Source organism: Pygocentrus nattereri, chromosome 24 (genome assembly GCF_015220715.1).
Source record: "Pygocentrus nattereri isolate fPygNat1 chromosome 24, fPygNat1.pri, whole genome shotgun sequence".
In the NCBI taxonomy this organism is placed as follows: domain Eukaryota; kingdom Metazoa; phylum Chordata; class Actinopteri; order Characiformes; family Serrasalmidae; genus Pygocentrus; species Pygocentrus nattereri.
The window spans coordinates 4,727,534-4,751,044 of NC_051234.1; the positions used below are offsets into that span (position 1 = coordinate 4,727,534).

General features: G+C 39.9%; 1 protein-coding gene across 1 annotated transcript in view; it reads left to right on the plus strand.

The window, feature by feature from the left end:
* Positions 1–22,180, plus strand: part of hpn (hepsin) — a 34,015-nt gene extending 11,835 nt beyond the window's left edge. Inside the window, exons 3-13 of the mRNA XM_017708759.1 lie at positions 5,211–5,312; positions 8,176–8,217; positions 8,741–8,870; positions 10,600–10,710; positions 10,880–10,920; positions 11,525–11,690; positions 13,519–13,715; positions 17,092–17,187; positions 17,580–17,722; positions 18,609–18,773; positions 20,486–22,180. Coding sequence (XP_017564248.1) covers positions 5,211–5,312; positions 8,176–8,217; positions 8,741–8,870; positions 10,600–10,710; positions 10,880–10,920; positions 11,525–11,690; positions 13,519–13,715; positions 17,092–17,187; positions 17,580–17,722; positions 18,609–18,773; positions 20,486–20,539 — 1,247 coding nt within the window. The 3' untranslated portion in view covers positions 20,540–22,180. The remainder of the gene's footprint in view (positions 1–5,210; positions 5,313–8,175; positions 8,218–8,740; positions 8,871–10,599; positions 10,711–10,879; positions 10,921–11,524; positions 11,691–13,518; positions 13,716–17,091; positions 17,188–17,579; positions 17,723–18,608; positions 18,774–20,485) is intronic.
* The last annotated feature ends 1,331 nt before the right edge of the window (positions 22,181–23,511 follow it).

Sequence of the window (23,511 nt, forward strand, 5' to 3'; positions counted from 1 at the left end):
TGTTGATGTTCCGTTCTATTTAGAGACAGGGCAGGAGGCTTAGGTTTCCTCCTGTGAACCAGAAAGGCAGGCAGTGATAAGAAACAACCACTGCTCATGACTATCAAGAGATTTCTAAGGAGTTACCAGAGAATTTTGTTCTTTCAGAGAAGATGTAACTATAGCTCCTGTTTATTTTTGGCATTTAAATGTGTCCTGTATTTGGATTTTGTCCACAGATCATTTTAAAAGATGAGTCTAATTGTGCTTCTTGATTGGAAAGTGATTGTATCTGTTTGTGTAAACCCAGTGCAGCCAGCTTAGCTATGTTCATGGTCTAACATCATATCTCACATCAAACATCATCAAAAGTAATTATTGAGTTTAGGTGTTTCAGCCAAAACCATTGCTAACAGGTACATATGATCTCCATAGACAAGTGCTGGTAGTAGAATGGGTCGTACTGAAGAGCTCAGTGACTTTAAACATGGCACTGTCATAGGATGCTGCCTTTTCCACAAATCTATTTGTGGAATTTCTGCCCTGTTAGATCTGCCCTAGTCAACTGTAAGTGCTATTATGGTGAAATGGAAATGTCTAGGACTACTGGACTCAGTAGCAGCGTAAACAAGTTCTCTGTCTGGCAGTCTGATGGATGAGTGGGTTTTGGAGGATGACAGGAGAACGTTACATAATAGAATACATAGGGCCAAGAGTCATGTTTGGTGTCTGCACAGAGCCCTGACCTCAACCCCTCTGAACACCTTTGGGATGAACTGAAACAGTGTTTGAGAGCCAGGCCTTGTTGTCCAAGATCAGCACCGGACCTCACAAATGCTCTTTTGGCTAAATGGGTACAAATGGGTCCAAAATCTTGTGGAAAGCTTCCCAGATAGGCGGAGGCTGTTATAGCCTTGAAGGGTGAGGGTGCGGTGGGGGTGGTGAGGTGAATGGGGTAACTCCATATTAGTAGTATAGGGTTTTTTTTGGCCATATCGTGTACATAACTGTCTTGTGATTGTAAATAAAATATTTTATAAAGCAAAGCCTGTTTAGCAGCAGTTCTCAAACTGGGGGCTACAGGGGTAATTTGTGTCACTACTTTGTACTATATTTATTAAATTAGCTTTGGCCATGTCTGAAAAGGGAGTACTTTGTTGGATATTTGATATGATTAAACTCTAATACAACAAAATATGTGCATCTCACCCACTATACAAGTTATCTGTGATGTGTTAGAACCGGACCATGACATTGTATCATATTCATTTGGTTCAGTCGGTTTCGCGTTGGAAAGGATAAAGTGCACCAAACTATACATGGGTTTTCTTTGATTGGTCAGGTATTTGGGTGTACATACTGTACATGCATACCTCATACCAGTCACGGTGCTTAAAGATTACCAGTGTCTGGCCCAACCTGTCAGGAATACAGCATGTGGCCTGTGCGTTATAAACAAATGCTTTATTATTATTTTATTGCTTATTTGCTGTTATTAGCCATAGCATCTCATCTAGTGAAAAACATGTATCGAAAAACAGTAACTTTTCAGGAGCTGGCAAAAATGATCTTAACTTTTGATATGAGTTAATATAAAGATTTTCATTTCCAAGTGATTTTGGAGCATTTCTATTGGTCCACAACACTTTCACAGATTTCAGTGTTCAAATAGTGTAGAAAAAGAAAAATTGAGCAAAATGGAGATTTTTCTGGACTGTACCAGTGTGCTTCAAGAATAAATGTAAAAGAAATTATGCAGATTGATGTGCTGCGAGAACGAGAGAAAAATAAGCTCTGATGCTGAATTCGCTAATTTAATTAATAATAATAATAATAAACTGTTGTAAACAAACTGTAAAATAGTAATAGGTGCTCCTATTAGCAGTGAACTCATCTAGGATTCACCTGGAAGTGGACTGTGTTTCTGTTGTTTGGTGCACCCGTGTCAATGTGCTGCGTCTTGACGTGCTGACGATCCGATTACTATGATTGGATCATGGTGATCGGATATCAATATTAAGTCAAAATAGGGTCCATATGAATAGACCTGTCACAATTATAACAGGACTGCCTGAACACGATTATATGAGCTGATCACAGTTAGTTGTGGTTTAAATCACACCAAACTGAATAATGAAGGCTGAAATTGGTGTTTTCATCCTTTTCATCCTGCAAATGCATGTAATTGGAACAAGATGCATTTATTGAGACGTATCGTGGGTTCTGACATGGTGCTATGACACGTTTAGAGGGTGGTGGTGGGTGATGTTTGTTTATTTGAGCTCAAGCTGTTTCTAGGATCATTCAAATGTTACAAAGTGTCGACAGCACATTAGTAAGATCAAGAGTGCTCAAGGCTTGTGCTGTCATAGCTGGACACATTGAACGAAAAGATAATGAAATTGCTAAATTGTTAATTATGTATATGGAAATGAATCACCAGCTAAAACTGACCTATGACACAGGAGTCCAAAAGCCTGAGACCACGTTGAAAAATTGGGATTTTTTCATCTATCCTTGGAAATAAAGAACTAACACACATCTTCTAAGCTGCTTCTCCTTCTTGGTCATGGGGGTGCTGGAGCCTTTCCCAGCAGTCATCGGGCAGAAGGCAGGATACAACCTGGACAGGTCGCCAGTCCATCACAGGTCAGATAGACAGATTCACTCACACCTAGGGACAATTTACCATGTCCAATTGGCCTGACTGCATTTGGACTGGAGAACCTGGAGAAAATCCACACAGACAAGGGGAGAACATGCAAATTCCACACAGAAAGGACCCTGGTCACCCGGTTGGGGAATTGAACCCAGGCCCTACTTGCTGTGAGGCAACAGCGCTACCCACCACACCACCTGGAAATAAAGATATTTTTAAGATCAAACAAATAAAACAAAGAAACTTGGAGCAAGTAAAATGATACGATTCTGCTCTGTTTGTAGGTCGCTATTCAAATGCAAGGAAATTGGTCTTTGTACGAAAAAAAAGCTCAGTTTTTTTAAGTCTTATCTCTCTAATTGAAGCTCGTGTTCAGACGACTCTCAGGCGGATTTAATTTGCTTCAGAGACACAAACTTATGGAGTCCACATGAGCTCAAATGCACGCTGTAATAAAAAAAAAGAGGAGCATGACGAATGCTCAGAAATTCAGAAATTCTTGCAAATATTCTGTTTTTGAATCTTTAGAATACAAATTGTAATGACATTAAAAAATCAACCTCCAGTCTCTGGTGATGACGTACTTTCATATTAGAATACTATGCATATGCTCTGTGTGAATGAGCTCAGAGTCAGCATGGCGACTGCAGTTAATCATCACGCTGCAGTGTCTCCGTTTTGAGCTGGACTGTTCAGCTGTTCAGTCGAGCCAAAGTACCGTTACTTCAGACGAATTAGCCTCTGGAAAAATAGTTATTTTGAGAAACGTTCAAACGCTTACCTGAAAGTTCACCTGAGTTACCAAAGCTGTAATGTGTTAGTGTGTGTTGAGCTGGTACGAGTGGATCAGACACAGCAGACGCAGCATCCTGTGACCACTGATGAAGGACTAGAGGATGACCAACACAAACTGTGCAGCAGCAGATGAGGTGGACTGACAAGGTAGGAGCATCTAATAGAGTGGACAGTGAGTGCCCCACTGCTGTGTCTGATCCACTCATGCCAGCGCAACATACACTAACACACCATCACCATGTCAGTGTTACTGCAGTGCTGAGAATGACCCACCACCCAAATAGTACCAAAATAGTACCTACACCAAATAGTACCTGCTCTGTGAGGGTCCATAGGGGTCCTGACCACTGAAGAACAGGGTAACAGAGTATCAGAGAAACAGATGGTGGTCATGATGCTATGCCTGATCGGTGTATTGTTAACATATTTTCAGCTGTTGAATACTTGCCATTTTTATATGCTAATTTATTTGGCAGCCAAAATGTCATAATCCTGGGAGGCTTATTTATTGATTTATTGATGAGATATTGATGTGTAATTTAACATAGGCTTGTATTTGTGCACATGTGGAAGCCTTTGTTCGTTACAGATGGACATACGAAGTGAACAGGCACGGGGCTCTGAAATGTAATGTGTCACATAAGTGTTTGAAAATGTATCATTTTTAGTCAGTTTTCTTGACCAAGTCTCATTAAGCTCTACAAGATGCTTGAAAAGTTCAAATGTTTGTGCACATGATTGTTTATGTAACCGACCAGGTGCATGGTCAAATCTCATGAATCCTGTCCTGGGACAGATTGACACTCAGTCTGCTGTGTGATTGTGTATGTCTGTGTGGGTGTGTGTGTGTGTGTGTGTGTGTGTGTGAGTGAGAGAGAGAGAGAGAGAGAGAGAGAGAGAGAGAGAGAGAAGAGAGAAAGAGAGAGAGAGAGAGAGGGGAGTAGAATATGGCACTGGTATTAAATCCTCAGTTTGCTTTGCATGGAAGTGCTGACTTTGGACTATTGATCTCATCCTTCTCTCTGCAGTAGTAAGTGAGCTTCAGCATGCTTAATCTGCTGGAGTCTCTGGATTTCAGGGCAAATTCATTTCTGTTGGGTATTATGTGAACTCTGAGTTATCCTCACAGACTTGACAGACCCGAAAAATAATTAACAGCTAATGTTTCCCGTCTTTGGATGTTCAGTGATGCCTGGTTGAGCTGAATGAACTTTTTGTTGTACCACATGGAGCTCCAACAGAACTACTAAATTATTTATCATCTGCTTGATGATTGTGACAATGAAATATTAATGGTGATTGTTTGAGGCAGTTTTGTGAACATTAAATTATCTCTCTGTGGGCTTTGAATATAATTCAATAGAATGCAATATCATATATAATTGCAGTCAAAATACAACGTTATATCTCCATTTTTGTTGTTTTTTTTTAATTATTTGTTAATAATTTGAATGTGTCCGCTGTTCTTACCTCATATGGCCAGTGGACAAATAGAAATAGTCCACAATAAAACCTGAATTTAACATTTTTCTTGCTCCTATAAAACCACCAGTTTGGAAATGGTGGCTATGTTCTAACAATGATTTATTAAGCCCTTTAGGCAGAAGAGGCTACTCTACTGAATATTATACACATTTTTCTTAGGTATATAGGGATTCTTTTGAGGCCTGTCATTTCACTGCCCTCAGGGTCTGTATGTTGTTTTGTATGTTTATAATAAACAACATCACTTGACTGCTTGCTCTGTTTGAGCGTGTCTTTGGTTTGTCTTTTACAGGGGCACAAGGGATGGCCCTATGTAGCCCATGCCGGGTTGCCGTTGGTGTGGGTTTGACTGTGGTTGTACTGGGGGCACTGGGAGCCACCATCTGGGCCCTGGGTAAGATGTGCTGCTGTACTTTATAAGGAATGTGTTGTCTAAGATAACTAACAAAATAATTTCTATAGGAGAGTTTCCATCTAAAGATTTGTTTATGTTTATGGTAGTCAATGTCAATTCATGTCTATGTCAGTAATTTTAATGTCTGTTTGTGTCTATGTCAGTAACGTTAATGTCTGTTCGTGTCTGTCAGTAATATTAATGTCTGTTTGTGTCATCATCATCATCATTGTTAACCACTAGTCCAGATAGGGTTGCGGTAGCAGTTGAGAGAGCAGAGAATCCCAGATGACCCTGTTCCCCGCAACTTCCTCCAGCTCATTTCTGGGGACCCGAAGCCGCTCCCAGGCCAACTTGGAGATATAATCTGTCTGGCGGGTCCTAGGACAACCCCGGGGTCTTGTCCTGGTAGGCCGTGCCTGGTACACCCCCACCGGGAGGTGTCCAGGGGGCATCCGGATCAGATGCCTGAACCACCTCAGCTGGCTCCTCTCAATACGGAGGAGTAGCGGCTCTGCTCTGAGCTCCTCCCAGATGACTGAGCTCCTCACTCTATCAAATAGAGTGTAGCCCACCACCCTGAGAAGAAAGATAATTTTCACCACTTGTATTTGCGATCTCATTTTTTCAGTCAGGGTTGGGTTGTAGACCGACCAGTAAACAGCTACACCACTCTTCACCACTACAGTCCGGTACATTGACCGCATTACTGCTGCCGCCTGTCCCATCCTGCCGCCGATCTCACGATCCCTCTTCCCATAAGTCATGAACGAGACCCCAAGATACTTAAACACCTCCACCTGGGGCAGGTCCTTTCCCCTGCCTGTAGTGGGCATGCCATCCTTTTCTGAGCTAAGACCATGGACTCAGACTTGGAGGTGCTGACCCGCATACCTACTGCTTCACATTCAGCTGCAAATCGCTTCAGCGAGCGCTGGAGGCATCCATGTGATTCAGCCAAAAGTACATCATCTGCAAATAGCAGAGATGCCACCCTCTGGCCTCCACACATAATGCCTTTCTGACCCCGGCTATGCCCTGACACTCTGTCCATGAATATCACGAACAGGAGTGGAGACAGGGCACAACCCTGGTGGAGTCCAACGCTAACACTAAAAGAGTCTGACTTAATGCCAAGTATACGAACACAATTCTGACTCCGGGAGTACAGAGATCGCATTGTTCCTCCTCAATCTGAGATTCAGCTATCGGTCAGAGTCTCCTTTTCAGCACCTTGGCATAGACTTTCCCAGGGAGGCTGAGCAGTGTGATACCCCGATAGTTGGCACACACCCTCCAGTCCCCCTTTTTAAAAATAGGGACCACCACCACTGCCAGTCCAAGGGTACTGTTCCCGAGGTCCATGCAATATTGCAGAGGCATGTTAGCCACGACAGCCCCACAATATTCAGAGTTTTAAGCATCTCTGGACGAATCTCATCCTCCCCCTGTGCCTTGCCACTGAGGAGCATACCAACTACCTCAGTGACCCCCACCAGGGAAATGGAACTTGACTCACCAGAAGCCTCTGCCCCTGACTCTCATGAGGGAGGCATGTTTCCCGGATTAAGGAGTTCCTCAAAAGTGCTCCATCCACTGACCGACAGTATCCTCATTTGAAGTCAGAGTTTCTCCAGCCTTGCCGAATATAGCTTGGGCGCAGCCACCCCGGCCGCTCCTGAATTGCCGGACAGTTGTCCAGAACCTCCTTGAGGCCGAAGCAAAGTCTTTTTCCATGGCCTTACCAAACTCCTCCCATGCCCTGGATTTTGCTTCTGCCACCATCGCAGCTGCCATGTTTTTGGCCTGTCGGTACCTATCTGCTGAATTAATGTCTGTTCATGTCTGTGTCAGTAATATTAATTTTATTAGGTGCTGAATGTGATTTTACTGGCCAATTTGTATAAGTTATGTATGCATTTCATTGATCCCTCAATGGGAAATTTGTCAATTCACTTACCTAACTATTCTGTTTGTAAGCAGCACAGAATCATCAGCAGCATTTTTTGATTTAATTAAAAGCCTTGGACATTTAGAGGCTAAAACAAGGTCACCATCTTGCTGATTCTCAAGATCTAACCAAAAAACAGTTTTCATTTTTTCTTCCTCCCTATGACTATAGCTGTTTATCAGTAAGTTTTTTTTTATTTACCTTTTAGTATCTCAAGTTTCATTCAGAAATAGTAATGGAAATTTGTTATATTATATTATATTATGTTATATTATATTATTATGTAACATAATATTGATAAAAGTATAAATAATCATGACACTAAATAATCGGACAAATCATTTATCAAGTATTTAATCATTAAAGTAAAACACATATCTTGAGCTTTCTTTATTCTTATAGAACATTCAAATATCCAAGATTATGCTCCAGTTAATATGAGATACAGTAGCATTAAGTCATTGATATGGCCTCAACATAACCTTCCACACACGAGAAATCTAACAGAACTGGCCTGTGACAGGTACTTTCAAGGTCTTTCATTTTCATTCCATGTCTGATTAAGCCATTGCAAAAAATGTTGATTTGCTTTGCTGGGAAATAATTGCTTAGCACACTATGGACATTGCAGATTTGTACTGGAGTTAAATCACCGATCTCCTTGGTAATCCCTGGAATTACAGCACCTTCTCATGTAGAACTAATCCAGTTTGAAAATGGCTTATGGTGGTAAAACTCATGTGTATGGTAGTAAATGTCTTTTGATTTAAATGGCAGTAGTTTTGATGTCTATTCATGTCTAAGGTAGTAATATTCATGTCTGTGGCAGTAATACTGGAGTATATGGTAACAATACTGATTTAAAGCGTACTGGAATGTAATGTTGATCTACTATTTGTGCTTGTTTTTCAGTAACCTACTTAAGGACAGCAGAAGACACAGGCTTATATGATGGTAAGGTGCTAACAAATCAATGGATTCTAACAGTGTCTTGTTTCAGAATGCCTAACATTGGGGTTGTAAGGACTCATAACATGTGTGATGTTAGTCATGTTAGCCTGTGTCTGTAATTAGGGCTGGGTGCTTCAATGAAGTTTCCTCATCACGGTGGGTCCAGTCAATAGTTGTAAAGCACTGGACACCTATATGTAATAACAGACAGATTTAGAGTGATTGTAAAGTGCCTTTAGGTAACAATAATGCATAAATACATTGTAACCAAGCAACTGATTTTTCAGTAAATGGTTTTTCTATTTTGCCTCCTGTTTCATTTATTTTCTGCAAATATTGAATTAACAACATGGAAATTTTTTCATTCACTGCTTTGCTTGTGCATTTTGTTTGTTCCAGCTTGTTTGCAGAATTTGTAAATGTGAAAATGTCTCTGTGTTTTGAGATGTTTTATTCATACGTTGCAGTATCTTCTGCCTCGTTTCTAATAGAAGTAATCATATTGCATCTTCCTCCCCCATTACAGTGCAGGTGAGCGTGGCAGATCAGAGGCTGCGGGTGTTTGACTCAGTACAGCGGAGGTGGAGGCACGTGTGCTCTTCCAGCGCCAACCAACTGCTTGCTTCGATCAGCTGTGAGGAGATGGGCTTCGTCAGGTAATGATGAAGAAAAGAGAGGACTGAGAAAGAAGGCAGAGAGAACAGCGAGAGATCGTGCAAGGAAAAATGAGAGGAAAAGGTGGAAAGATGTAGCAGTTGCTCAAATCAAGTTCTTCTGTACAGGGAGGGTGTTTTACATTGCGGTTGCTGATATTTTAAGCAGCACAATGCGACGTACAATGTGACATCATACAGAAACGACAGAAACAAATTTTTTTGATAAAAAATTCACTTTTCTGCTAAGATTTGTGCATATTTATTTGCTGGGTTTAACAAATTGATTAAAAAAATAAAACAAAATGTTCTATAACTTTTGTACATGACAAATTTGATGTTTTATTTTTCTGCCCAATATAAATAAACAGTAACTAAGCATTAAAATGTGTAGGAGCTTGTTCTCTGTAGACGGTGGGTATTTGTTTATACAGCAAATACTGCTGCTTTAGCCGCACATGCACATGGTTCTTTTCACTGTAATGAAAATGCTGCATTAGTTTAACCAGTGCAAATTTAGAAAAAATGTAAATACAAGATGAACATACAAACTCCACCCTCAAACAAGCATGCGTGTTTTTTTTTTTACAAGGCTCAATTTAAGCGGTCAGGTCTTTTAGTTAAAATTTTTTAATTATTTTTAGCAGTTACAGTTAAAAGAAAAACCCTCAGTAGAGTATTAGCCATTTCTAGTGCAAGTAATGCAAAAGGAAAAAGGATGTAGTGGATTTTAAAACCAGGATAATGCACTAGAAGTGCTGAACAGTGAAGTGTGGATTAGGGCTGAACGACTGGGAGAAACAGTTGTGATTTTTCTGACCAGTAATGCGACTGCTATTCAAATCTCATTATTTTGTACAAATACAGATCCAGGCTTTTTCCATCGAGAGGACCAGCATGTCCATTTTTCAGATGTGAGGCTTGATCAGTGAACATAGTGTGCCAGTGTACCAGTTCACAGTCTCTATGTTATTAGGTTAAAAGGCAGTACAGTGAGATATTAAAAGTGAGATAAATGTAGCTCTTGAGATTTGAAAATTTCAATATAAAACCAATGAATTATTCAGCCCTAGTGGAACACACAGTGGCCAAAACGAGGGCTGAGCCAGCAGAGGAAGCTGCAGCTTTTAAATGTTTTCAATGTTTCAAACGTAAGATAAAGGTTGGGTTAGTGTAGTGGTTAACACCTCTGCCTTCTACACTGTAGACTGGGGTTCAATCCCCACCTGGGCAAACACCCTACACTATACCAATAAGAGTCCTTGGGCAAGACTCCTAACACCGCCTTGGCCTGCCTGTGTAAAATGATCAAATTGTAAGTCGCTCTGGATTAGAGGGTCAGCCAAATGCCATAAATGTAAATGTCTTTTTCTTCGAAGTTATATGGAATAGGCTATTTACGACATGCAGTCAAGTTCCAGATTTTAGAATGATATGACATGGAGTGTGTAGTTTAAGAATACAGTGCATAGCACAGTGCATTCACACTGTGTGGTGTTCCGGTCTGGACAGGCTGCTAACTGGCTACAGCTGCTAAAAGAGAACCTTACGCTTATGATATTTTAAATATCTGGTATTTTTGCATAAATTGTTATGGTTATGATTTAAAAAAACAGTAATGCGGTGGGTCCACCAAGCCACTACCATTCAACAAGCAGCAGACAGAACTAGATTTTCAGAATTTCTGTATCCCTCACATTATCCTGTTGAATTTTTCTCTCTTGTCTTCCAGGGCAATAAATTTCTCAGTCATCTGTGCTTCTGACAGTGGCCATGAGTTTTTCTGCGTAAAGGAGAGCGAGTTAACGTATGGCAAGAAGATCAGCACTGCACTGTATCCGTGGTGAGATTCTCCATACTACAAATCCATACAGTGAAAATTCTGCTTTAATAGTGGCATTTTAATCTCATTTTAATTCACAATTTGCATTTGAATGGTGCAATTAATCTGTAAAAGTCTGAGTGACTGGTGAAGTACAGACTGTGCTGAATAGCTCTCATCTCTGTTTCAGCAAATGTGAAAAGGGGCAGATTGTTGAAGTGCTTTGTCAAGGTGAGATGCAGGATATCATAGTAGTCATGTGTCATCACTGTCACATTTTCTGTTTTTTACACCATTTAAACTGTATGAACATTTATGGATTGATTGACCAGCAGAAATTCTGAAGACCAAACATTTCATGTTGGTTTTAGTAGCACATTAGCGGGTGGTAGGTAAGGTTTTCCTTTCTTTTATAAGTTTACCGTTTCAGAAGTTACTGAATAAGGACATAGTGATATGATATGATAGTATCCCTAACATAAGTTCTATTTGTTGTTTTGACGTTTGCATTCTCTCAAATCTTACCTGCTTGTCAATCAAACGTGTTAACCTGCCCCCTAAGAAGCTCATCCGGTTTCTTTTTAAGAAAGAGACGCAGCTCACCTCACATTAAAAAAGTCTGAATGCCTCTGAAATTCTTCCATAATAGTACATTTATATGAGAAGGAAAAAAAAAACGTGATAAAATTGAATTTGTATGAAATGTAATGTAAGATTTTATCCCAGATAATCTTGGACCGTTTCTGTTGGTTGGTTTATCATGAAATGTTTACACCAAGTGAAAGGCAGCTGGTGTTTTCCAATTTATAACTTTGTTTTCCGGGCCATTGTGCAGACTGTGGACGTCGAATGCTCCCTGAGGAGCGGATTGTGGGCGGAGCTGATGCCCGGCAGGGCTCCTGGCCGTGGCAGGTCAGTCTGCAATATGATGGGGTTCACCAGTGTGGAGGATCCATCATATCTGACCGATGGATCATCAGCGCAGCGCACTGCTTTCCTGAGTGAGTCACACATGCACACACATTTGGTTTTATACCATGCCAGGATGGGGGATTACATGTACAGTATGTCTTGAATGTATTTATGGACAGTATTCATATAGAAATAATAATAATAAAAATAATAATAATAATAAAAAGAAGAAGAAGTCCCATGTGTATTATTTATATGTAAGCACTTGTATTGCTGCTTTCCAAAAAAACAAGTAGGCAACTTTACAGGAGAAGTCAAAAACGTAATGTTAATGTGAAGTTAATGTAAAGTATTTGTATTTTAAACACTTTTGGAGCATTTCTATTGGTCCATTCATCATGACGTTTTACCACAATGTAAAGGAAACTGCTGTGTTCAAATGATGTAATAAAATAAAATTAAAAAATAGAGATATTTGGGTTTTCTTCGACAGCGACCATGTGTGATAATAATATGCCTAAAATGGGGCGGCCGTGGGCTGGAGGTTAGGGAACCGACAAAGTCACTGAGGTGTCCTTGAGCAAGACACCTAACCCCCAGCTGCCCCCCGAGCACTGCGGATAGGGCTGCCCACTGCTCCGGGCATGTGTGCACACTCCCCCATAGTGTGTGTCTTCCCTAGTGTGTATGTGGTGTTTCACTGCATGGATGGGTTAAATGCCGAGGTGAAATTTTCCCGTTGTGTCACTAATAAAAGTCACTTAATTCTAATTATTAATGAATTCATTGTAATTCTAACAAGTATTATATATATGGCCACTGTATTTATCTCGAAAAAAGTAACTTCACAGGACAAGGCAAAAAAACATTCTTAACTTCTTTTGTTAAATTGATGTTGAAAGGTTTTATCCCAAGTGGTTTCTGAGCTTTTCTGTTGGTCCATTGTTTCTGAAATTTTATAGGTGCATGTTGTAGTTCTACAATTACAGACCGTAGTCCATTTGTTTCATTAGCCCCCTTTCACCATGTTCATCCATGGCCAGGACCCCACAGGACCAGAGAGCAGGTATTATTTGGGTGATGGGCTATTTCCAGCACTGCAGTGACGCTGACATGTTAGTGTGTTTTGCACAGTGCTGCAGGAGTTTTTAAACGCTTACTGTCCACTCTGCTGTCCACTCTGTTGTTGTTAGGTGTGTCACACATACCGGCTCATCTTTTCATCTGTTCATCCTTCCTGTAGTCATCCTCTAGTTAGCTCAGGATTATCCTCAGTCCAGCAGTGACGCAAAAGTGTTTAAAACCTTATCAGAATGAATTTATTTCATTCAGTAAATTAACATTTTCATCAGGAACATGAAAATAACATGATTTCAATGCAGTTTGTGGCTGCATGTTCCAACCAGTACGTTTGAAAAGTTGGAAAATGTGTTAATGGCTTTCAAAAAATTAGTGGCTTTAATAATTTATCATAATTATTTTTCCATATTTTACATAATTTTAACACAGTTATATTATTTTAATTATTATGCAACATTCATCATGTTAAAGCGCTATAGGGATGTTAACTTTGTCACGTGAATGTGTAATTAGTATGTGAACTATTTTTATCATGTGAATGTGTTTAGTATGTTAACAACCCTAATTCTGAACATATGTAAGAATCTGTATGTATTGAGGAGTTTTGAAGTCTAACTTTAACTCTAACATTAAGCTGTGTAACCAAAATTTATGATTTTGTCCTTAAAATGTACAATCATAGATTCACAGATACACCCCCAGTTTATTTCACAGAACATAAACACTCACATTAACCCTTTATGTATGCATTGTTATTCACAATAAAGCACGTATGTACATACTTTACATACTGCACATACTCGCAGGATCTCACCCTTTGGGTATCTGTATTCTCAGGAGATACCGTCATGTATCGAGGTGGAGGGTGCTGATGGGCTCCATCTACAACACCCCTATTCATAAGAACGTGGTGATCGCTGAGGTGAAGACAGTCGTCTACCACAGCAGCTATTTGCCCTTCGTCGATGCCAACATTGACGACAACAGCCGTGACATAGCTGTCCTGGCGCTAACCAAACCGCTGCAGTTTGCTGGTGAGTTTTACATCAACTTTCTGTCCAAAGGAGTATAGTTATATATATAATGTTTTTCAGTGTTAAACATAATTTGAAAATACCGATTGGCTTTTACATTGTTTGTAAATTTCATGATTAATAGACCAAAAGAAACGGCCAAAAATGACTCTGAAAGACGTCTGGTTCCATTGACTTACATTAAAAGTAAAGTTTTTTTCCCTTTCCAAAAGTTTTGGAGACTTTTTGGAGGTTTTCGTCTGTTGTTTTCTGAGAAGAAAAACATCCTTTTTCATTTTTGGCAACGGCACAGAATGTAAATCGAATGCAAATGTTTTGGTAATTACATTAACATTTTGTAATGTGAACCAAATGTACAGCAAAATGATGATAACTCTACACTTCTAAGGGTCTGTATATTTTTATGTAGAATTGAAAATTATTTTCAACTCATTCTAAAATCCATCTGTGGTGCATAAAAGAGATTTGACAGTCTGGTGAATTGCCTAAATACCTTCAGGTTTCGTAACTGATTGTTGACTTTGCCTTTATATGAACTTAGATGACAAGACAAGGCAGTGGCCTTGTCTTAATTAAGATATTTCCTCCTAATTTCAGCAGCAGTATTTACTCCCTTTTAATAACAGCACTACAGAGAGCTGCAGGTAAGTGCATCAGTGCCGTAGTACCTCCCTCCAGTCTCAGGTTGCCACAGAGTCTGGAGAACAAAGCTCCTCTTTTTCGGGTCCAGACAAAAGACAATGCTATCAGAACTCTCTGGAAGAAATTCTCTGTAACTGCCGCGTAACACGTTCCCTTCAGTGCATCGCAACACATGTGGAAGCATAATGTCCGGCAGTGTTGCTAAAGTGATGGTTCGGCCAAATATAGCCAATAATCCTAGAGATGCTTGGTGTCTGACGTTTGCATCTTTATTTGTGTACCAAAGCTACAAATGTATAAGGTTGACATTGTACGAGCTGAATGTCTAACCCATAGTATGCAAGTTTATAAGTACATAATATGAGTGAAATTGATCATTGGGCATATTTATCAAACACTATAAAAGGCTAACGGTACTAACCCCACCTCCTCATAGCTATACAGTTATTTGATTCGCTAGACAGCAACAGTATGCAGAACAAGCTCCGCCTTCACCCCAATAGAAAGCTGACTGCAAGTCAATAATGCAACAATCAAGTCTAGAATCTGAGAACAGAAAGAGTTTCAAATGACGCTAGAACTGAGCGGCCGCCGCTCACAGGAGCTACTGAGGGAACATCAATAAGAACCTTTATCAGTCATCTCAGTTTATCACAGTGTCCTTCTGAAGCTGAACACAGCAAGGACCCCAGTGTCTACAGACGTTTGCTCCAATCTTACACAGCACCACCCGATTTCACTAATGAGCTCCCAGCAACAAAGAGGGGAGCCTACTTAGTGAAGGCAGGTGCTGCACTGCAGGGCCCTCAATGGACTCAATGGACATTTTCTGCACATTCAATTAACATCTATGTAACTGTTTACATGTAAATGCATCATTTCAGAGTAATGTATCTAATGAAGTACATTCCCATCTCCGATTTTGCAAAAAATGTTTAATTCAGCACGGCAAAAATGTAAAGCATGGTTTATCTTCCTGCGAAACAAGACTGTGAACAGGAATAACGATCTAATTTAAACCATAATAAATGATCACCTATTCTGCTTAAAAACATTTCAAATTTTTAGAATTTAAGATTTAGGATCTGACCTTTTGATGTAAAGAGCAACAAGTTTATCATTTATAATTAATAATTAATAATATTATTAATATTACAGCAGACTGTTACATTATTCCAAATTTCAATGGGTTAAAAGTGTCTTGAAAGTGTTCATCACAGTACTGTATATAACATTTCTTGTTTTAACACACACACACACACACACACGCACACACACACACACACGCACGCACACACACACACACACACGCACGCACGCACGCACGCACACACGCACGCACACACATTTTCCAAGCCGCTTCTCCCTCAGGGTCGCAGGGGTGCTGGAGCCGATTCTTGTTTTAATATCTCTCAAAAAATCAATACCCCTACATAAGACAACCCTTATGAATAATTTATAGATAGATATATAAGGAAATGTAGCTTAAATGTATGCAGTTTGGTTTTAAAATTGGTTTATTAATGGTTATTATTTAGGCTTGTTGCTTGCCAAATAGTGATCCTGCAATAATTTTACCTGTTAACCCCTTAAAATCACAGTCTTATTACATACTAAAGCTTGACGTGATCTCTGTTTTCTGCCAGACACTTTTCTATGCAGCACCTCATGTTCCTGAATGTATCGTCAAGCATTTTAGGGGGAACAGCAGCAATTTCAAGTTGGATGTTTTCTTGCATCCCGGCTTGTGCGAAGCTCCATATACTGAGGAACTCATTGCACGTTGTTTTGTTGAGATTGCTTCATCCTACCGAGAGCGATTACAGAACATTCAGGGCCTCTTTCGAGTGAATCTCCCTGTAGCTGAGCTATTCTTAGGTTGCAGAAGTGTATAATAAAACTTGGGCCCTGGCCACTAATGGGGTTAAACCTCAGATCCTGCTGGTTATTAATCTTACTTTGTCTTCTCTATCAGTTAATCTGTGAATCTGTCAGCTTTCTCACATTCATATCCATCAGATAGAAGAGCTCAATGTTGCTATAAATTCCGCTGATTACACCAAACTATACTGCCAATATAATTTTATAGGCTTAAAACGGGGGTGAGTAGTATGATATTTATTGTCACTGTGAAAAATTATATCACATAATATCACAATATGATTTTGTGAGTATATCAAGGATATTGTCAGTACTTAAATAACCACAACCAACTGTGTGTTGTATCACAAAGAGAGCATAATTAGCCCTGTTTAGTGCAGTGCTGTATGTGAAATTATGAATAAAAATCATTGCGTTCATAGTTTTTGATAGTATTTTTAATTATGGCACAATTAGTTCTGCTTTTCTGGTCCAACTCATCAAACCTCAGAAAAATGAAATGTGAAATGTTATATTTTGACGTTTCACCCATGTCAAGATAAAATTAAACACCCCAAAACAAAAAAGTATTTAAAGTATTAGAATATATATAAAGTATTAGAATATATATAAAGTATTAGAATGCACTTTCATAATGTTAAATCTATTTTATTTACCAAAACCACCTCATAAATACACTTAGTTTACATGCAAACAGCACCCGACTGTATTTTAAGTTTCCTGAATGTCATTTTCTTGTATCACATAAACCCAAGAAATCAGTGAAATCTTACTTATTTTATTGGCCAGATGATAAATTGATTGAATCCTCATGCACCTCTGTCTGGTTCTCCTGTCTCACGTTATGTTGTAGACTACATTCAGCCGGTTTGTTTACCCACCTATGGCCAGCGGCTAGTTGACGGCCAGATGGGCACAGTGACCGGTTGGGGAAACGTTGAGTATTATGGTGAGTGAGTCTAATGATCTTTAATAATGATACAGCATTAAACTCTGGCTTGTTGTTCGGAGAAACACAATCTGTGAATCATAGACCCCAATTTACCGCACCATCCATCACCACCAGAGTGTTTCATTTCTAATAACTGCATTGACTTGACTAGGATTCTCAATCTCTCTCTCACGCCTGATAAGCTTCATGTCTCTGAACTCCATCATTGATCTAGGGTTTGACAGTAATGAGTGCTGAATACTTGAAGGAGAGGGAATGATGGCCTCCTCTTCCTAGCAGCCTCTTTGATGATATGAGCGTTTTATCCCCCCTGATACCTTCACTTCTGTCTGTATTTCATCTCTCTTCTTTTATCTTCCCTCTTCTCTCTCGTTCTCTCTCATTATCAGGAACCCAAGCGAACATTCTGCAGGAGGCTCACATCCCCATCATAAGCGATGCTGTCTGTAACGCCCCTGATTATTACGACAACCAGGTCACCACCACAATGTTCTGTGCTGGTTATGAGAAAGGTGGAACCGACTCTTGCCAGGTATACTACTGTGGGACTGCATCACCACATACAGCAGACACCAGAGGGCGCCATTCATTTCTAATTGACTTGAATTACACTTTACTCACTATGCCAGATTTTTCCTGTGAGTGCCAAATTTCTTCCTATGACTTTATGCACATTGACCTTTAGTACATCAACTACTATGATTATTCATTAATTACTATGAAAATAATGCAGATGAGTGACAAATTAAAGGAAAATCCTGAAGAAATGAGTGAAGAAATATAAGCAGGTGTACTGCATGATACAGTTAAGCAAATGAAACCCTACCATGCTCTGTAACATGTTGAAAAGTGTTGAAAAGGCCTGAATGACCTTGATTTTGGCTCAAGTTGGCAGGAAAAATAGATCTTTGTGACTTTGAAAGAGGGATCAGCATGATGACACATTTCTATCTCGAAGGGAGTGTTCTCTTTTAGGCTAACAGAACCCCCATCTACAGGGCACAAGAGGTCACTGAATGGTTTGATGATATGAATATGATGTGCTTTGGCCTTTGCAGTGACCAGATCTCAACCCATTTGAACTCTGTGGGAGATTTTGGGCCAGTTAAGGAAATGGCTTTTGTATGATTGGTGTGCCATCCCTCCAGTACAGGTCCAGAGAAGTGTAGAATCTATATGCCAAGGTGCACTGAAACTGATCTGTTGGGTCATGGAGGCTAATGTTGGTTTTCCCTTTAATTTGCCTGTCTATATGTTAGTTGCGTAGCTATGAAAGTGAGGAATTGAAGTGTATCCCATACCTTTGCACTTTAAGGGGCTATATAATGTATAATAGCTCATGGAAGTACATGATTTGGTTCCTTGTGTTAACTTGTTGGTTCTTGTGTTTGTTTCTTCTGCTTACTTGTATACATCAGGGGGACAGCGGTGGCCCATTTGTGGCAGCGGACTGCCTGTCCAAGACCAGCCGCTACAGGCTTTTGGGTGTGGTGAGCTGGGGAACAGGCTGTGCCATGGCAAAGAAACCTGGTGTCTATACCAGAGTGTCCCGCTTTCTGCCCTGGATATCCAGCGCCATGAGGGTGAGCAGTCAAACCCATTACACACCACACTGGGGAGGGAAAAATAATCTTGAAAGATTCTGAATCAATTTACTTAACAGCTCTGTGTTTCCTCAACTACTCACTGTACCCAGAGACTATAGGATACTTTTGCATAGCCAAGCTTGAAAGAGTGAAATAAAATGCAGGATGTTATTAATAAACAAATGTTTGCTGTCACAAACTGATCACAAAGTTTGTGTATATGAAGTAAAATTCCCTTAACCGTAGTTACACAGGAATGTGTCTTTGTTTAACATTCACCGCAGGAGATGCCAACTGGCAAACAGTATAATGCAAGCTGCTTGGGAACGCACTCATTTAGAAAATTATGTGTGTAGAAGTTTGAAGTTTCTTCAGTAGGGGGCACTATCAGTGTGCACGTCACTTTTTTGTGTTATTTACAAGAAAACTGGTCACGAGTGCTTATGTTGGCAGTAGTCACAATACTCAGTGTTATATTATTTAACACCTTTAAGCCATGACATTATGACCACAAGCCTAAAGTGTTGTTGATCCTCTATGTGCTACCAAAACAGCTACAACAGCTCTACAAGACCTTTGAAGGTGCTCTGTGATATCTGGCACCACTACGTTAGCAACAGATCCTTGCTTCTGTAAGTTGTGAGGTTGAGCTCCCAGAGATTGTTCCCACATATCCAGGCTCAATCAAATTGAGATCTGGGGAATTTGGAGGCCAAGGCCATGCCTCAAGCTCTTCGTCATGTTGCTCAAACCTTTCCAGAACAATGTGATCAGTGTGGCAGGGCTCCTTATCCTGCTGAAAGAGGCCATGGCCATCTGAAAATCTCATGGGTATACAATTATGTTTCAGTGATGCGTGTCACAGTAACATCCAAATGAATATCTAGACCCAGGGTTTAATAGCAGAACACTGCCCAGAGAATCGAACGCTGAACACTGGCTTGTCTTCTTCCCATAGTGCATCCTAGGGCCATCACTTCCCCAGCTAAATGGCACATACATACCCAGCCATCAATATGATGTAAAAGAAAATGATACTCGTCTGACCACATGACACTCTTCCATTGCTCATATGTCCAGTTCTGAGGCTTGTGTTCCCATTGTAGGCGTTTTTGACAATGGACAGGGGTCAGCATGGGCACTCTGACTGGTCTGTGGTTATGCAGCACCATACACAGCAGGGTGCGATGCACTGTGTGTAGTGACACATTCCTCCTGTAGCTATCATAAAAAAAATTCTGTTACTTGTGCCACAGTAGCCGTTCTGTTGGTCGGATCAGATGGGATAGCTTTTGTTGCCTTTGCACAATGTTGAGCCTTGGCTGCCTAATACCCTGCTGCCAGTTCATGGTTTGCCCTCCTCTGACCACTGTCAGTAGGTACTCACCACTGCTGACTGGGGGTGCCCCATAAGCCTTACCGTTTTGGAGATGCTCCAGCCCACTCGTTTGGCCATATTTGGCCCTTGTCAGAGTCATTCAAATTTTCACACCTTCCCATTTCTTTCGTGTCCTACATGTCGACTACGAGATCTGACAGTTTACTTAATATCTAATATCTCCCAGACCTTGACATGTGCCACGGTGTATATGATTTTCATGAAAGCCAATTTTCTGTACTATAGTTACCCAATTCATTTGAGCCAAGAGTCTATTATCCATCTTTTTACTTTTTTCTTTTCCTGTTCCTCTCCTTCTCTGTTCGTCTAGACGTACGAGAATTCCCCAGGAGTCCATAAAATGGCTCGTGCAGCCCCGGCATAGCCCACCTGAGACTTGGACTTTCCAGAAGAGACCGAGATAAAATCTAATGTGTGTCACCATGATGGACGTCATAATGTCCCCAAGACCACCAGAGTCATTCACTTTTGACACAAAGAAGCCGAGTACCCTCTTCTGTTGCCTTCCCATAACTCTGACTAATACATTTCACTCAAAAACTACTAAACTAACTTAAAGTTATCATCCAGATAAAAAAAACAGTGGCTGTAATTTTAGAAATGATACAGCATAGCTTAATACACAGTTTTTACAGGGTAACTTTGAAAACTTAAGAGGTTAATTTTATACAAAAAAGTCTGGTGTCATGTCTTGTTTACTTCGAGCCAAAAAAGGTCAACACTGTTGTTGTTTTTTTTTTATTGTAGGGGCAAATGTACGCTTAGTTCCGCTGAACAGATGGAAATTATTCCGTTGATTTTTCACATTCTTGACAAAGTAGAAAGTGCAAAGGAAATTTGAAATGTTTTTTCAAAGTTATAAGCAGGACAGTGGACCAGTTACTCTTACCTGAAATCTATGAAGAAATGTAGTCCAGACCATCTGGTTCTTTAGTTATGGTGCATTAGATATGATACAATAGGCTACAAGGCTGGATTAAAAAGTTAAAGTCTTTAGTATGAGGACTTAGACTTAGGGCTATATTGAGCCATGACTTACACATAGCATAATACGTTAACACATACAAGTACATATGTGGAATGCTAATACATGACAGGGTGGACTGTGCGTTGAGTAAGTCAATAAAATTATGCTTATCATAAAGCAACCTGTGGCTTTTCACATAGGACTTTGACTGTCATTACAAATGCGATCTAAACTAATTGGCTACAGTGTTTATTTAGTTTTTCTCTTCTTTTTTCATTTCTTTGTTAATGGATATGGAAGGTCAGGCGCTAATATAAAGAAGTAAATACCAAAGACTGCTTTGTTTAGCAGCAGTAGTGTCGATGTGGCAGTCAGTATTTCTGCTTAATATTGTGTTCATTGTTGTAAATATAAATAGCTTCATTACTATGCTATGAAATGTTTTAATTGTCGATCGTGGTCCGAGCTGCTATGTCGTAATTTTAGACGTTCTACTATAAAAAACTACTTCACAGTAAGACATTTAATGGAATTTGGTATCGTTAGCTCTTACAGCTAATTGAGAATACACTACAAAATCAAACTCCACTGGAGGGAATTAACCTTTTTCCTATTTAAAGTATTTGAGGTGAACTGATGTTCGGCCCCCGATTTCCTTCCCACAGTCCTTATCTCACTAGACTTACTGTAGATGACTGAGATCCGGTCTACTGCCTGACATACCTTGAGGAATATGTGTCAGTGATAACTTTTTTCACCATATGCACTTTTTCTCCTTTATGTTCATAAAGCTGTAGTAATTGTTGAGAATGTATGTACATGATGGAAATTCAAACTGCTTACCTCTGACTAATACACTGATTAGAATGTATGTTTTTGTCGTTTTAAATGTGAATATTACAACCATGATGTTGAGCATTGAAATAAAGCCTTAATTTTGAATAGAAGTACCTTGTAAAAATGTATGTATACAGAAGAATTTATTCTCAGTGCTGCCAAAACTTTTCTGCAAAATAAACAAATTAGTTCAACTTTTAAGAGGCTGATAGTTTAATAGAGGTGTTTTGTATCGTTTAAATAATTAAATAATTTTACTTTTTTTTTTTTAAATCAATGTGACTTTTTAGTCTTTCAGAAAAGGATGATTCTACAGCACAGGCAACTGATTCAACTGTGGTTCAGTATCTTTATAAATCAATATTGAAGTAGCCAAACCCTGACTTAACCAGGGGACCAGCCATATGTCTGGAGAACTGAGGTTTGCGTGCAGGTACCTGACTCCTAGCCTAGCCTAGTGCTGTTTTATAGCAGGACTGATGCCAAGAAGAGGCTCAGCCTATACATGACAAGTGACAGGTGTGACAGACATGACCATGTAGGGATGAACAAGAATAGACAGAAAAATGTTCTAAATACAGTCACAGTTCAGGCACACACAGTACTGAATATAATGACATAACACAACACTAAACACATTATAGAGCCGTAAATTTATATAACATACTTAACGTTATACTGTCATGAAGAAAAAAGCAAGTGGGGCAAAACGTCTTTGGATGTGCATTGATCAAAGTGGTCATTTACCTTCATGATATTGAAGGCTGCCCAGGACATGGATGCCGTACAACTACAATTTCTTGCAATAAAATCATATTTGAAATGAGAAACATAATAAGTGTAGATCACTGGTCTCCAACCGTGGTCCTGGAGAGCTGCCTTGCTGCAGAGCCCACAAATCTCCACACCTGCTCCAGTTAAACAATGTCTTCCCAAGTCCCTGATTGGCTGGATCAAATGTATTAGAGCAAGAGTGTCCAAGCTTATCCGCAAAAGGCTGGTGTGGCTGCAGGTTTTCAGTCCAAACAAGCTGAAGTACACCTGATTCTAACTGTTTAATCAGTCTGTCTTAGTCTTCAAACATTTCACCAGGTGACCTGCTTTGTTGGACTGAAAACCTGCAGCTACACCAGTCCTCTGTGGATATGATTAAGTGGTGGGGCAGCTTATTGGATACAGGTTCGAACTAAACTCTGCAGGAAGGTAGCTCTCCAGACACTTCTGTGCCACATCGCATGTGAACAAATCTGAAGATGCCAAGTTGACCTCAAATTTGAAGGAAAAGATCTAAGTGACTTTGGAAGAAGGTTCGTTGTTCGGGCATGGATGGCAGGAGCTTCTCTCACAAAGGGAGCTCTACAGGCCTGGCTGGAGTTTCAATAGGAACATTGACATCTGCATTTAGATCTATGGGAAAAACATCAGTAAATAGGGTTGGAGATTGTGGTTGCACATTCAATGAGTGTGATGTTCCTACATTACTGTCCATCAGGTGACCAAGAACGTGAACATGATCAGAACACAGAACATGA